At 38.8% G+C, this 15,267-nt stretch overlaps 1 protein-coding gene across 6 annotated transcripts in view; it reads left to right on the forward strand.

The window, feature by feature from the left end:
- Positions 1–14,252, forward strand: part of ZNF25 (zinc finger protein 25) — a 23,024-nt gene extending 8,772 nt beyond the window's left edge. For 4 of the 6 annotated variants that reach the window (XM_089897484.1, XM_089897485.1, XM_089897486.1 and 1 more), the window contains 5 exons: positions 80–7,441; positions 7,706–7,832; positions 8,132–8,227; positions 10,247–10,310; positions 10,806–14,252. In XM_089897484.1, the coding sequence (XP_089753610.1) occupies positions 7,190–7,441; positions 7,706–7,832; positions 8,132–8,227; positions 10,247–10,310; positions 10,806–11,889 (1,623 nt within the window). In that variant the 5' untranslated portion in view covers positions 80–7,189 and the 3' untranslated portion in view covers positions 11,890–14,252. The remainder of the gene's footprint in view (positions 1–79; positions 7,442–7,705; positions 7,833–8,131; positions 8,228–10,246; positions 10,311–10,805) is intronic. The other 2 variants (XM_089897488.1, XM_089897487.1) reach the window with 1 other exon arrangement.
- The last annotated feature ends 1,015 nt before the right edge of the window (positions 14,253–15,267 follow it).

The raw sequence follows: 15,267 nt of genomic DNA on the forward strand, positions 1-15,267 counted from the left end.
GCTTTGAATTCTTTTGGATACATAACTAGGAGTGGAATTGCTGCATCATATGGTAATTCTATGTTTAATTTTTTTTTAGGAACTGCCATACTATATTCCATAGTGGCTGGACCACTTAACATTCCCACCAGCAATGCACAAGGGATCCAGTTTCTCCACATCCTTGCCAATAGTTGATATTTTCTGATTTTCTTTGTTTTTTGGGTCTTCTTTTTTTTGAGAGTAGTAATGGGTGTGTCATGGGTGTGAAGTGGTTTTAGTTTTGTTTTTATTTTTATTTACTTTCTAACTTACAGCAAAATTCACTTGTTTTGGATGTACATTTCAATGACTTTTGACGTATGCATAAAGACATGTAATCATCACCACAGTCAAGATACAGAACAGTTTAATCACCTCAGCATTTCCTTGGTTCCCTCTATGTAGTCTCCCCATCACTAATTCCTAGCAATCACCAATTTATTCTTCATCTGTATAGTTTTGCCTTTTCGTGAATGTCATGTAAATTGAATCACATAGTATGTAGTTTTTTGAGACTACCTACTTTCATTTAGCATGACGCATTTGAGATTCGATCATGCTGTTGCATGTATCAGTAGTTCTTTTTTTACTGCTAAATAATATTCAGTTGTATGTGTATACCCCACACACCAGCTGAAAAATATTTGGGTTGTTTCTGGGTTTTTTTGGCAATTATGAAAAGAGCTGTTATAAACATTTGCATTCAGATGTCTGTGTGTACACAGATTTTAATTTCTCTTGGGTAAATACCTAGGCATGTGCTTACCATGTCATATGGTCCTGTTATAATTAACTTTATAAGAAACTGCCAAACTGTTTTCCTGAGTAGCTTGTATTCTTACCACAATGTATCAGAGTTCCACTTGCTTCCCATTCCTTTTTTTTTGTCTAATTTATTTCTTTATTTTTGGCTGCATTGGGTCTTTGTTGCTGCATGCGGGCTTTCCCTAGTTGAGGCGAGCGGGGGCTACTCTTCCTTGCGGTGCGTAGGCTTCTCATTGCCGTGGCTTCTCTTGTTGCAGAGCACGGGCTCTAGGCGCACGGGCTTCAGTAGTTGTGGCACACGTGCTCAGCAGTTGTGGTGCACGGGCTTAGTTGCTCTGCGGCATGTGGGATCTTCCCGGACCAGGGCTCAAACCCGTGTCCCCTGCATTGGCAGGCAGATTCTTAACCACTGAGCCACCAGGGAAGTCCCTTGCTTCCCATTCTTGTCAGTACTTGGTATTTCAGGTTTTTTTTTCATTAAGTCATTTTGATAGGTGTGTATTGCTATCCCATTATGGTTTTAATTTTCATTTTTCTAATGACTAATGATACTGAAAATCTTTTGATGTGCTTGTTTGTTATCCATATATTTTCTTTTGTGAGTGTCTTCAAATCTGTTCATTTTTAATTTGGGTTGTTTTCTTAATGAATGTTGAGAGTTCTTTATATGTTCTGGATACAAGTACAATGCTTTGTTAGATTTGTGATTTTCAAGTATTTTCCTCACTATCTGTGGCTACTCTTTTCATTCACCTAACAGTGTCTTTCACAAACATGTGATGAACTCCAAATTTTTCTTTTTAGTTTCTTTTGGTATCATTTCTAAAAAGTCTTTGCTTATCTCGAGGTCACAAAGACTTCTCTTCTAAAAAATTTTGGAGCTTAACATTTCATATTTAGGTCTATAATTGGTTTTGAGTTGATTTTTGTATAAAGTATAAGTTATTGGCTAAGCTTCATTTTTATATATAGATGCCCATTATTTCCAGTGCCATTTATTGAAAAGCAAATGTATATATATTATCTTAATACATATCAACTTAGCATGTATATGATAGATACAGAAATAATTAAAGATATGTGTATACACATGAGTTAATATGCAAACATACATTTACTAACTGTCTGATGAGAGGGCCTATAAGCAGTGACACCTCAGTAGCCATGAGCAAACCCAGCACACAGATCTTGGTTTCTAACTATCATTCTACAATAAAAGGAACCAGCATTCCGTGGAGAAATTGATTGATTTTTGGGGCTGAGGCGAGGGTAGTACAAAAATAAGTCCAGAGCATTTTGTACTGTCAGAAATTAAGGAAGTGCTCAAAAACAGGGTGATGGGGACATGTCAAATGAACATGGGCACCAACCCAAAAGAGCTTCTCATGGCAAAGCTAGAACAATTTGAGCAACAAAGTAAATAACATGGTATTGGATTCTAACCCAAAGCATTAAATATTTGAGAACATACTTATATAAGTAAATGATTGAATAAATGGGAAAAGAGAGCCCTTTGAAGGATTCCAAGTAATATATCTAGATTCTGCCCCCTCTTAGAGGTGGGGCTTATTCCCTCCTTTCTCGATTATGAGCTAGACTTAGTGATTTGCTTTCAAAGAATAGACTATGAAAAAGAAACATAGTTACTTTACAGTGGAGAAAAGTGGCAAACACTACCTTAAAAAGTGATCCAGGTTAACATCACCCATGATATCATGTACCCCCTGATATATTGTGATAAGAAGCATTCTTTGTTATTCTCCCACAAAACCTAAAATCTCAGTCTGATCAAGAGGGAAAAAAAACACCAGACAAATCCAAATTAAAGGGCATTCTAAAAAGTATCTGTTTAGTATTCATCAAAATTGTCAAGGTCATATAAAACAGGTAAGACTGTCACAAACCAGAAGAGACATGACAACTAAATGCAATATAGTATCCTGAATTAGATCTGGAATAGATAAAGGGACATTAAAGAAAAGACTGATGAAAGTCTGGAGTTGGCTTAATAATCCATTTGTTCCAGCACTTGTTTTTTGAAAAGACTATCCTTAATCCACTGAATTTCTTTTGAACCTTTATCAAAATTATATGTGTGGTTCTATTACTGGACACTGTTTTTGTTCCAGTGATCTGTGTGTTTATCCTTTTGCTAGTAACACAATTAATATAGCTTTGCAATAAGTCTTGAAATCAGGTAGTGGATTTGCTGATACTTTGTTGAGGATTTTTGTACTTATAACCATGAAAGATATTGGTTGGTAGTCACTATGGTGGTAAATGTTTAATCAGATTTTGGGGACTGGGAGAGAAATCTGGTTTGTACTGTTTACCAATTTCTATGGTATAAATACCCCTGCCGGGGCTAATTTCAAGCTACAAAATGCTGTTAATTGCCCAAAATTTGACAATCAGCACTCTTGATCTGGTACAAACAGGTGCAAGCCACCACTGTAGTTTTCTTTTCTGATAATCCTTTTGTTAGGTTTGGGTATCAGGGTAACGTCGGCTTCATAAAATGAGTTGAGAACGGTTCTCTCCTCTTTGTTTTATGAAAGAGATTGTATATAATTGGTACTGTTTCTGCCTTAAATGTTTGGTAGAATTCACCACTGAGACCTGAAGATTTCTTTGTTAGAAGGTTTTGTTGGTTTAAATGAAGTGAAATTCACATAATATTGACCATTTTAAAGTGTACAGTTAGGTGACATTTAGCACATCCACAATGTTGTGGGACCACTACAACATATAGTTCCAAAACATTTTTGCCATCCCCAAAGAAAACCCCATTCCCATTAAGCAATCATTACCTAGTCCCTCTCCCTTTAGCCTCTGGCAATTACCAATCTACTTTCCGTCTCTGTGCATTTACTTATTCTGGATATTTCATATAAGTGGAATCATATAATATGTACCTTTTCTATTTGGCTTCTTTCACTTAGCATAATGTTTTCCAAGTTCATTCACCCTATACCATGTATCAATACTTCACTTTTATGGCAAAATAATATTCCATTGTATGTTTATACCACAATTGTTTATCTGTTCATCCACTGATGGGCATTTAGGTGGTTTTCACTTTTTGGCTGTTGTGAATAGTGCCACTATGAACTTTTGTGTACAAGTATGATGGGTTGTTTGGTATTTGTATGTTTAACTTTCTGAGCAACTGCCAAACTTTTCCACAGCAGCCGTACCGTTTTACATTCCCACAAGCAATATATAAGGGTTACAGTTTCTCCACAACCTCCCCATCACCTGTTATTTTCTGTTTTTTTTTTTTAAAAAAAAACCCATCATAGTAAATATGAAGTGGTATAATTGTGGTTTTGATTTGAATTTCCCATAAGGACTAATGATGCTGAGCATCTTTTCATGTGCTCATTTGTATAACTTAAAGAAATGTCTGTTCAATTTTTTTGCCCATTTTCTGGCTGGGTTATCTTTTCTGTTATTGAATTGTAAGTATATTTTATATATTCTGGATAATAACACCTTTATCAGATACGTGATTTGCAAATATTATATTACATTCTGTGAGTTGTCTTTTTCCTATTTTGGTAATATCCTATGATGCATACAAGTTTATATATATATATATATATATATATATATATATATATATATATAAAATTTCCTTGGCTGCCACGCCACATGGCATGTGGGATCTTAGGTCCCTGACCAGGGATCAAACCTGCGCCCCTTGCATTGGAAGCGTGGCTTCTTTACAGCTGGACCGCCAGGGAAGTCCCCATAAAAATTTTAAATTTTGATAAAGTCAGCTTATTTTTCTTTCACTGCTTGTACTTTTGGTGTCATATCTAGAATCCATTGCCAAATTCAAGGTAAGGAAATTTATTCCTATGTTTTCTTCTGAGTTTTATAGTTTTAGCTCTTAATATTTAGGTCAGTGATCTATTTTGAGTTAATTTTTTTTTATATGGGGTGAAGTAGAGGTCAGGTTTCGTTCTTATGCATGTGGACACTTGGTTGTCGCAGTGCCATTTGTTGAAGAAACTATTCTTTCTCCATTGAATGGTCTTGTCTTCCTTGTTGAAAATCAGGTGGCCATAGATGTATGGTTTTATTTCTAGACTTTCATTTCTATCCCATTGCACAATATGTCTGTCTTTATGCCAATCACACTGTTTTGATACTTTATAGTAAGATTTGAAATAAGTGTGAGTCCTCCAACTTTGTTTCTTTCCCAATTTTGTTTTGGCTATTAGGGACTTCTTGCAATTCCATATGAATTTGTGGATTGGCTTTTCCATTTCTGTGCAGAAGTCATTGGGATTTTATTAGGGATTGCACTGAACTTGTAGATTCCTTGGAGTAGTACTGTCACTTGAACTATATTAAATCTTATAGTCTATGAACATAGAATGTCATTTCTTTTATTTAGGTCTTCTTTAATACTTCCAGCAATGTTTTGCAGTTTTCAGTGTATAAGTCTTACACCTCCTTGAGTAAATTTATCCCTAGGTATTTTATTCTTTTTGGTGCTACATTAAATGGAATTGTCTTAATTTCTCTTTTGGATTTTCATTACTGGTATATAGAAACACAGCCAATTTTTGTGGGTTGATCTTATAATTCTGCAACATGCCGACTTTGTTTATGAGCTCTATTAGTTTTCGTTTTTGTGGATTCTTTGGGATATTCTATATGTAGATTAATGTCATCTGCAAATAGAGATAGTTGTTTTTTTTTCCTTTCCAGTTTGGGTGCCTTTATATCCTTTTCTTGCAAAACTGCTCTGGCTAGAACTTCCAGTACAGTGTGGATTAGAAGTGGCAGAAGCAGGCATCATTGACTTGTTCCTGGTCATAAGGAGAAAGTTTTCAGTCTTTCACTACTGAGTATGCTATTACCTGGGGTAGAGGTGGATTAAAAATGTTGTTTATCATTTTGAGGAATTTCCTTCTATTTCTAGTTTACTGAGTGTTTTTATCATGAAAGAGTGTTGAAGTTTGTCAAACACTTTTTGTGAGTCAATTAAAATGATCTTCTACTTTTTCCCCTTTGCTCTATTACTGTAATTGATTGACTTTTGTATGTTGAACCACTCTTGCATTCCTGGGATAAATCACACAAGGTCATGGTATAGATTATAATTTATTTTTTTATTTTGTTGGATTTGATTTACTAGTAATATGTTAAAGGTTTTCGTCTTTATATTCATAAAAGATATTTTAACTCTTTATAGGGTAGAATACTTATCTCCACTTCATTTAATTCTTTTTCTGAGGTTTTGTCTTGTTCTTTTGTTTGGAACATATTCCTCTGTCTCCTCATTTTGCCTAATCCTCTGTTTTTATTTCCATGCATTTGGTAGGTTGGTTACATTTCTCAATCTTAGAGAAGTAATCGTATGTAGGAGATGTCCTCTGAGGCCCAGCAGTATATTCCCCTCTGATCACCAGAGCTATAAGCTCTAGGGGTTCCCTATATGTGGGCTACATGAATCCTTCCTTGTTGCGGGGCCGACTATTGTGGGCACACTGGTAGGCAGGGCTGACCCTCAGCCCTGTTGGAAGCCAGGCCCTGCCTCATCCAGTGGCTCCCGGCCCACTGTTGGGAGGGGCTGGGTCCCTGCCTGGCTAGCTGCGCGGCCTGTGGGGTGCCTGGAATGGGACCCAACGTGGCTGGCTGCATGGCCTGAAGTGTCCTGGGATTGGTGATGACCCATTGGTGGGCATGGAAGCCTCCAGCACTAATAGGCTAGAGGGAGGACTCCAGAATGGTCCCTATTAGCACCAGTGTCCTCATGGTAGAACAAGCTCCCAAAATGGCTGCTGCCAGTGTCTGTGTCTCCAGGGGGAGTTCCAGTTGCCTCCTCCCTCTCCAGGAGGCTCTCCAAGGTCAGCAAGTGGGTCTGAGGAAGGCTCCTTTCAAATTACTCCCTCTGCACTGTGACTTGGAACGTGTCAGATTTTTGCATGCACCCTTTAAGAGTGGAGTCTGTTTTCTACAGTCCTCTGGCTCTCAAGCCGCACTGGCCTTCAAAGCCAGACGTTCTGGGGGTTCGTCTTCCTGGTGCAGGACCCCCCAGGCAGGGGAGCCCAATGTGGGGCTCGGACCCCTTACTCCTTGGGGACAACCTCTACAATTTTGGTTATCCTCCCATCTGTGGGTCACCTACATGGGCGTGTGGGTCTTGACTATACTGTGTCTCTTCCCCTCCTACCCATGTCACTCTGGTTCCTTCTTTGTATCTTTAGTTGTGGGGAATATTTTCTGCTACTCTTCAGATAATTTTCAGAGATCGTTGCTCTGTGAATAGTTGTAATTTCAGTGTGCCTGTGGGAGAAGCTCAGCTCAGAGTCTTCCTTCTCCACCATCTTGGCCATCCTTTGTGACCATCTTTCATCTTGTACATACTTCTGTCATAGCACCTGCTATGCATATTGCATTTAAGAATTTAATCTTTGCCTCCCTGTCAGCATGTAAGCTCCTTGATGACAAGAACAGTTGCTTTCGGGGCTTCCCTGGTGGCGCAGTGGTTGGGAGTCCGCCTGCCGATGCAGGGGACACGGGTTCGTGCCCCGGTCCGGGAAGATCCCACATGCCGCAGAGCAGCTGGGCCCGTGAGCCATGGCCGCTGAGCCTGCGTGTCCAGAGCCTGTGCTCCGCAACGGGAGAGGCCACAACGGTGAGAGGCCCACGTACCACAAAAAAAAAAAAAAAAAAAATAGTTGCTTTCATTCATCTTTGTATCTCTGGCAGAGTTCCAGGCATGGAGTGATATCTGAGTAAATATATACTGAACAAATATTTTATATATGTATAAAGCAGGGTGGCAGTATATCTAACTCTGCAGAATAAATACTATAGTTAGCACATTAACAGTTCACATGTCTTTTTGATGGTACTGTATTTTAATCGCTTCAGTTTTAACTGAAATACGTTGTTTCAGGGACCAGTAACATTCAAGGATGTTACTGTGGAATTCACCCAGGAGGAGTGGCAGTTGCTGGATGCTGCTCAGAGGACCCTGTATAGGGAAGTGATGCAGGAGAACTATCGTCACCTCATCTCAGTGGGTGAGGAAATCTTCCCTATCTGTAACTCCCAGTAGTTTGCATTTCCTTTCTCAGTTACTGGAATTTGTTAAGTCCCCTATAGGGTTGAATATTAGCTTTGTTTTAGGGGTCAAAGTTGATGAATCCATTTTGGGTACCAGAAAAATATGTGTGTCCCCATGCACTCCACTGATACAATCTAAATTTGCCAAGCCTATGTGGGACCTTCCTTGTTCTGCTCCTAAACTGCACTTCCTTATCCTTCAGAGTTGCTGTATTCCAAGCAATTTGTATTGTTTTCTTTATCTTTCTATTAATAGGTTATTGTGTGAATAAGCCAAATGCAGTCTTCAAGTTGAAGCAAGGAAAAGAGCCATGGATATTAGAAGTAGAATTTCCACGTCAGAAGTACCCTGGTAAGTTAGAAATTATAACCTGTGAGGAGGTTGGTGCCTTTGACTTTTGAAATTTTTTTTTTCAGGAATCTCTTTTTTAAATGCCCTGTACTTTTGGAAATGATTGAGGATACTTGATCTGCATATGTAAGCAACATAAATCACAATTCCAGTTTTCGTTCTCCATCTAAATTCCCTCTTTTGCTTGACATTTTAAAAATAGATTTACTTCTCTTCCCTATATACTAACTTTGACTTAAACTTTCATTTTCTTTTTTCTAGAATTCCCAGTTACTCCTTGCCATTAAAGTATGCAACTATAATCTTAAAATCTGTCTTATAAATTTTGTCAAATGGCATTTTCCTCCTTTCATTAACAACAAAATGCCTTAGTTTTTTCAGCACCCATTTTAATTTCCTATTCTCTCTTTAAACTCTGAAATCAGTTTACAAATCATTATGCCTTTCATCGGTTATATTATTTCGGAGTAGATACAAAATACACCTAATTTTCTGTCAAGAACTAGTCTGGCGCTTTATTGCCTACTGCATCTTATTATTTATTTATGTATTTACTTTTGGCTGCGTTGGGTCTTGGTTGCTGCACGCGGGCTTTCTCTAGTTGCGGCGAGCGGGGGCTACTCTTGGTTGCAGTGCACAGGCTTCTCATTGTGGTGGCTTCTCTTGTTGCGGAGCATGGGCTTCTAGGCGCGCAGGCTTCAGTAGTTGTGGTTCACGGGCTCTAGAGCGCAGGCTTGGTAGTTGTGGTGCATAGGCTTAGTTGCTCCGTGGCATGTGGGATCTTCCCAGACCAGGGCTCGAACCTGTGTTCCCTGCATTGGCAGGCGGATTCTTAACCACTGGGCCACCAGGGAAGCCCTGATTCTTATTTTTCCTTGTGGCCCCAAAACACATGCTAATTTTCATTTCATCTGCTCTCTTAACTGTCTTTCATATGTAAGATCTTATTTCATGAGTATCCAAGTTAACCTTGCACATGTCCTTATCAAATAACTTTTTTTATGTTTTCCCCACAAATGCCATGAAATTCTAACCCCAAGCCTCTGCTCATAATCTTTCACTTTCTTTCAAGCATTTAAATATGAATAAATATGAAGGTCCATAAAGATTCTAGAACAATGTTGAATAATTACTCTTTAAAGATCAGGTAGCAAATTGAAGCAGACATGTGGGAGCTAAGATGTGAAAGCAGAATAAAACTAGTGTTGAGTCATAGGTAACTCTCTTTTGGAGATGCAGTATTTGGTGGTCAGCATTGAAAATCTCTGGTGCTACAACTGGGAATTCGTTCTGTTATAAGGATGGCTTGCACTCTGCTTTTCTTTAATCTTTCCTTTTGGATGTATGTGTTTCTGGGTCTTCTGAACCAGCAAAAATTAAGCCAACTAGACAGAGCGGAATTTTCCTCTAAACATTAGGAAATGGATGTTTTGAGAAAGTCACTTTAGTGTTGACACGAGATTGTTGTATTATGGGTAAAGAGAAATAAAGTGGAAGTTTATAGTCTACTGATTACTAGGAATCCTAACACAGTAAACTAGGTTTGAGTGGGTAAAGATCCTATACTTTAGCTCCTTCATCCAGTTTAATCTTTCCTCTGATATTTCCAGTGAACACAGTTGTCTACTAATTTTTATTTTCACCCTACTTACTATTCATTGTCCTTAATGGACTCACAGCATTCTCTGTGTCTCACATTCCTGTTCAGCAGCACTTTGAATGTCCTTTGTTCTCTGCTCCCTATTCTTTGGTTTTTTTTTTTTTTGGCTTAATCTTCTCCAGGTTTTTAAGATCATATTTGTAGTGTCAAAGATACTTGGGTTTATAACCAGGTCCCTTCCCCTCTGCTACAGCAGTTTTTAGTGTTATTTATGTTTCTTCTAAACCACTGAGATAGAGGAAGTTTGCACTTGAGAGTTCCTTCATTTGAGGATATTGGCCTGAAGCCTAAGAATCCACCCTATGACCATAATAATGTGTTAAGATTTATACGGTATTAAATTTTGGATTCCTTTGTAGAAGACCTATGGAATACTCATGACCAAGGAGCAAGATACCAGGAAAGCCAAGCTAAAAATTCAAGGCAAGTTCAAGAATTCAATTTTGAGATTAGAAGCTTCGTAAGAAAGGGTCTTGATGGGGGTACTAGAAGTGAGAGAGCACTAGTTAATAATAAATGTGAAAAAACTAACACTGGAGAAAATTCCAAAGAACATAATCCAAATGGGAAAGCATTGTTTCATAACAGAGACCTTGTTTATAATTCAAGATCAGGAGATTACAACTTTGCAACAGTCTTTTGATTCTTCTTACTTACACGATAAGGGAGGCTTTATTACACAAAGTGGAGTTCAGGCAGTTGAGAGACCTATAATGCAAGTGAAATTCCTTCTACCAAATGTTAAGCCATAATGTATTTCAACATAGAATATTCACAATGGAGAAGCCCTATGAATCTAATGAATATTGGAAAAATCTCTAGAAATTGGTTCTCAGAGTTACTTGGAAAATATACACAGAAGGCCAAAAAAAAAAAAAAAAGCATTATACATTAATGAATCTGGAAATTTCTCTCTAGGAATGGAGAACTCACAAAACATCAGAAAACTCATACCAATGAGAAATCCTATAAATGCAATGAATGTGGAAAGTCCTTCTGCCAGAAGTCTGTCCTCATAATACATGAGCATACTCATTCAAAGGACAAACCCAGTGAATGTGGGAAATCTGTCTCTCGGAATGGAGACCTCACAAGACAACAGAAAACTCCTACCAGAGAGAAGACCTATGAATGTAAAGAATGTAAGAAAACTTTCTACCACCTGTCATCTCTCAGTAGACATTTGAGAACTCATGCAGGAGAGAAACCCTATGAATGTAATCAGTGTGAGAAATCCTTCTACCAGAAGCCACACCTCATGGAACATCAGAAAACACACACAGGAGAGAAACCCTATGAATGTACTCAATGTGGGAAGTTCTTCTACGTTAAGGCATACCTCATGGTACATCAGAAAACACACACAGGGGAGAAACCATATGAATGTAAGGAATGTAGGAAATCCTTTTCCCAGAAATCACACCTCACAGTACATCAGAGAACACATACAGGGGAGAAACCCTATAAATGTAAGGAATGTGGGAAATTCTTCTCTAGAAATTCACACCTCAAAACTCATCAGAGAACTCACACGGGAGAGAAACCCTATGAATGTAGGGAATGTGGGAAATGCTTCTACCAGAAGTCAGCCCTAACAGTACATCAGCGAACTCACACAGGGGAGAAACCCTTTGAATGTAATAAATGTGGAAAAAACTTTTACTATAAATCAGACCTCACTAAACATCAGAGAAAACACACAGGGGAGAAGCCCTATGAATGTAATGAATGTGGTAAATCTTTCTCTGTGAATTCAGTCCTCAGATTACATCAAAGGACTCACACAGGAGAGAAACCCTATGAATGTAAAGAATGTGGGAAATCCTTCTCTCAGAAATCACATTTTGTCATACATCAGAGAAAACACACAGGAGAGAAACCCTATGAATGTCAGGAGTGTAAGGAAACTTTTTTCCAGAAATCAAAACTCACTGCACATCAGAAGACACACACAAAGGGAAAAACTTATAAAGAGTATAAATTGGGAAGTTCTTCTGTCTGAATTTATCCTTCAGAATAATCAGATAATTTACATGAGACAAAAACCTTATGAAATATCAGTATGGGAAAATTTCAGCCACAGTCTTTCATCATGGAGAGAAAGTCTGTAAATATTTTAGGGAGAAATTTTTACCATATTTCAGACTTTCACTAAGTATCAGACAACTTAGATGGTAGAAACACTACAAATTGTAAAACATGAGGGAAACCTCTCTTTCAGAATTCATACTTTATTGTACAGCATAGAAACCATACGAGAGAAATCCTGTAAGTAAATGAATGTAAGGAAATTTCTGTCAGGGTAGCCATCATTTAGACATCCAAAAGCTCACATGAGTGAGAGATTCCTATCAGTATCCTGACCATTCAGAAATCTTTTTATATCAGTTGGACTTAGAATACTGTAAAAGGGGATAATCACAAAGACTGAAACACATATGGAAGGCTTTATCAAGAAGTGATGTTTTGGTGAATGTCAGATCAGTGATAAAGTATAGAACCTTTATAAGCATTTAAATATGTGAAAGCTTTTTAACAAAAATTCCAAGAGAATCTGTACCTAGGGTAACACTTTTACTAGAAGTCATGTTGCAGAAATCTGATTACAAGGTTTTTCTTTTAAAGAAACCTGCAAATATCTAGATATATGGAGCTTCTTAAAAAGCACAAATAAATTGAATAACCAGGTGACATCATTAAACACATGTGAAGAGTCCTGTAGTATGTAGGACTTATGTGTGAATGTCAGTGTGCTACATAACACAGATTGTGGATGTTTGATGTGCATGTGGACCCATCCATAACTGTACATAGGGAAATATGTAGCCTTATTTAGTTCAGTAACTTTTTTTTTTTTGCGGTACACGGGCCTCTCACTGCTGTGGCCTCTCCCGTTGCGGAGCACAAGGCTCCGGACGTGCAGGCTCAGCAGCCATGGCTCACGTGCCTAGCCGCTCCGCAGCATGTGGGATCGTCCCGGACCGGGGCACGAACCCGTGTCCCCTGCATCAGCAGGCGGACTCTCAACCACTGCGCCACCAGGGAAGCCCTTAGTTAAGTAACTTTTATGTATATGAAGATATTAAGTCTCAGCAGTGACTCTTGTTAATAGAATGTGTATTTAAGTGTAATACTCTTTTAAAATTATAATGTATCTTTTTCTCCTATTTCTGAATGGATTTGGATTTTACTGAACTAATCTTTCAGAAAGAAGCTAAAAATGTTTTTGTAAATTTTTCAACTCATGGTCAGCCAAATTTTACATTAGGGATACATTTATTTATAGGAAAAACCTAAGTTCATTTTAAAAAACAGCTGAAAACACCCTACACAATAAAAAAAAATGCTATGTAAAGAAACGTCTGTCTTAGTGTTGTTTTAGCAGATTGCAGAGCTGTCTGAATTTGTATTTTGTATGAGAGTCCTAAACATTCTTCACTACCTTTTTCTTCCTGGTAGAAGCAACGTGATATAGAGGTTAAGAGTGTGGACTCTGGACTCCTACTGCCCAGACTCAGTTTCCAGCATGAAGCATGCACTTAACCTCTCTGTGCCTCAGTTTCCTTTTCCATAAAAAAGTGATAATGTGTTAGGATTGTTGTGAGGTGTAAAAAGTTAATATTTTTAAAGCACTTAGAATAGTGTCTGAGACACAGGAAGAGCTATATGTTAGATACTATCATCATTATAATTTGTATTTCTTGAATTATGTTGCAAAATAAAAGGTTGACTACCAGCATTCATCCCTCACTTCATTGCTGTAGTGCCTTGGTTTGGTTTGGTTGTACATTTTTCCACAAGTGATTCAGATCTGGCCCACTGCCTGCAAGCTAAGAATGGTTTTACATTTCTGAATGGTAGAAAAATTAAAGAATATCTTGTGACATGTGAAAATTATATGATATTCAAACTTAAGTGTCTATAAATACGAATTTTATTACAACACTAATACAAAAACAAAGCAAAAAACATTCATACCTGTTTTGCCTGTGGCTGCCTTCACATTACAGTAGCAGAGGTGAGTGTTATGCCTCACATGCCTAAGATGAGCCTAAGATAGTTACTATCTGGTGCTTTACAAATTTAAGTTTTCTTAGAGCTAAAAACATCACAGCCAATGTAAAGGTATACTTTTATATAGGGTATGTGTTTCAGAAATGATGCATATAGCAATCTGTGGGTAGGTGGGGGGTTTTCCAATATATTATGTGCATTATATTTATATGTTACAAGACTAAGCATTAGAATTTTTTTTCAAATGTGTTTTACCTGCTGGACTGTTGTAACATCAAAGCAAATTTCCTGATGGAATATAGCAGTAAATTATGAAATAAACATTGTCTAAGTTAAATTAATTGATCCCTACTCACAGTATTCCTGTATTTTCTTCCATGTCAGTGGCCAGTTTTCCCTGTATCATTTTTAAAAATATATTTATTTATTTTGGCTGAGCCAAAATAAGCCAGGTCTTAGTTGTGGCATGCGGACTTCTTAGTTGTGGCACACAGACTTCTTAGTCGCAGCATGCGGACTCTTAGTTGTGGCATGCGGGATCTAGTTCCCCGACCAGGGATTGAACCCAGGCCCCCTGCATTGGGAGTGCAGAGTCTTACCTACTGGACCACCAGGGAAGTCCCCCTGTATCATTTTTTAATTTTCTCACTATCTCATAATAAACTACATCTTTATGTCATACTTAACTAATGCAACCCAATAACAAAAGCAAAATAGAATACCCAACTCCACCAGCTACATTACTAGTAAAATTATTTTATTGCCCACGCTTCATAGAATTGTTAAATGCTGCTCCAATCTAAATTCTGCCATCTTGGACCAATGCAGCCTGTGGTGGGGGCCTTGGAGGGCAGGGGACCCAGCCTGGGAGCCCAGCAGGCTTTCTGGGCCTGAGTGGGCAGAGCAAATGCCTTTTGCTGCTCCTCTCCTCCTCCGGTCCTGGAGGGCCCCTCCTGCCTGCCTCTCCTGTTCTCCCCCGGCCTCCTTCCTATGCCCCCAGGATCAACACGGACCGGAGGGGGCCTCTGGGGGCACAGGACCTGGCCTGAAGGCAGGGCAGACTTCCCTGGCCGGCTGGGCAGGGGAAGGGGAAATGCTCAGTGTGCTCCCCACTGATCTGAGCCCCAGAGGGTCCCTCCAGGTGTGGGAACCCCTCCCCCTTCTCAGCCACCCCTCAGGGGTGCCAGTCCTGTCAGGCCTCCGCTTCTCCACATCCCCCAGTCCCCGCACATCCTACTGGTTCACTTGGGGTTCCTCATATCTCCTTGGGCGTTGAGGTCCCTCACCAGCATCTGGCAGGCACTGGTGTTGTGGGGAGATACTAACTCTGAGTCTTCCCATACTGCCATCTTGACTCTGCCTTGGG

The sequence above is a fragment of the Delphinapterus leucas genome, chromosome 16, assembly GCF_059928025.1.
Source record: "Delphinapterus leucas isolate spDelLeu-1000000601 "Yukka" chromosome 16, BTC_Dleu_Yukka2, whole genome shotgun sequence".
Lineage (NCBI taxonomy): Eukaryota > Metazoa > Chordata > Mammalia > Artiodactyla > Monodontidae > Delphinapterus > Delphinapterus leucas.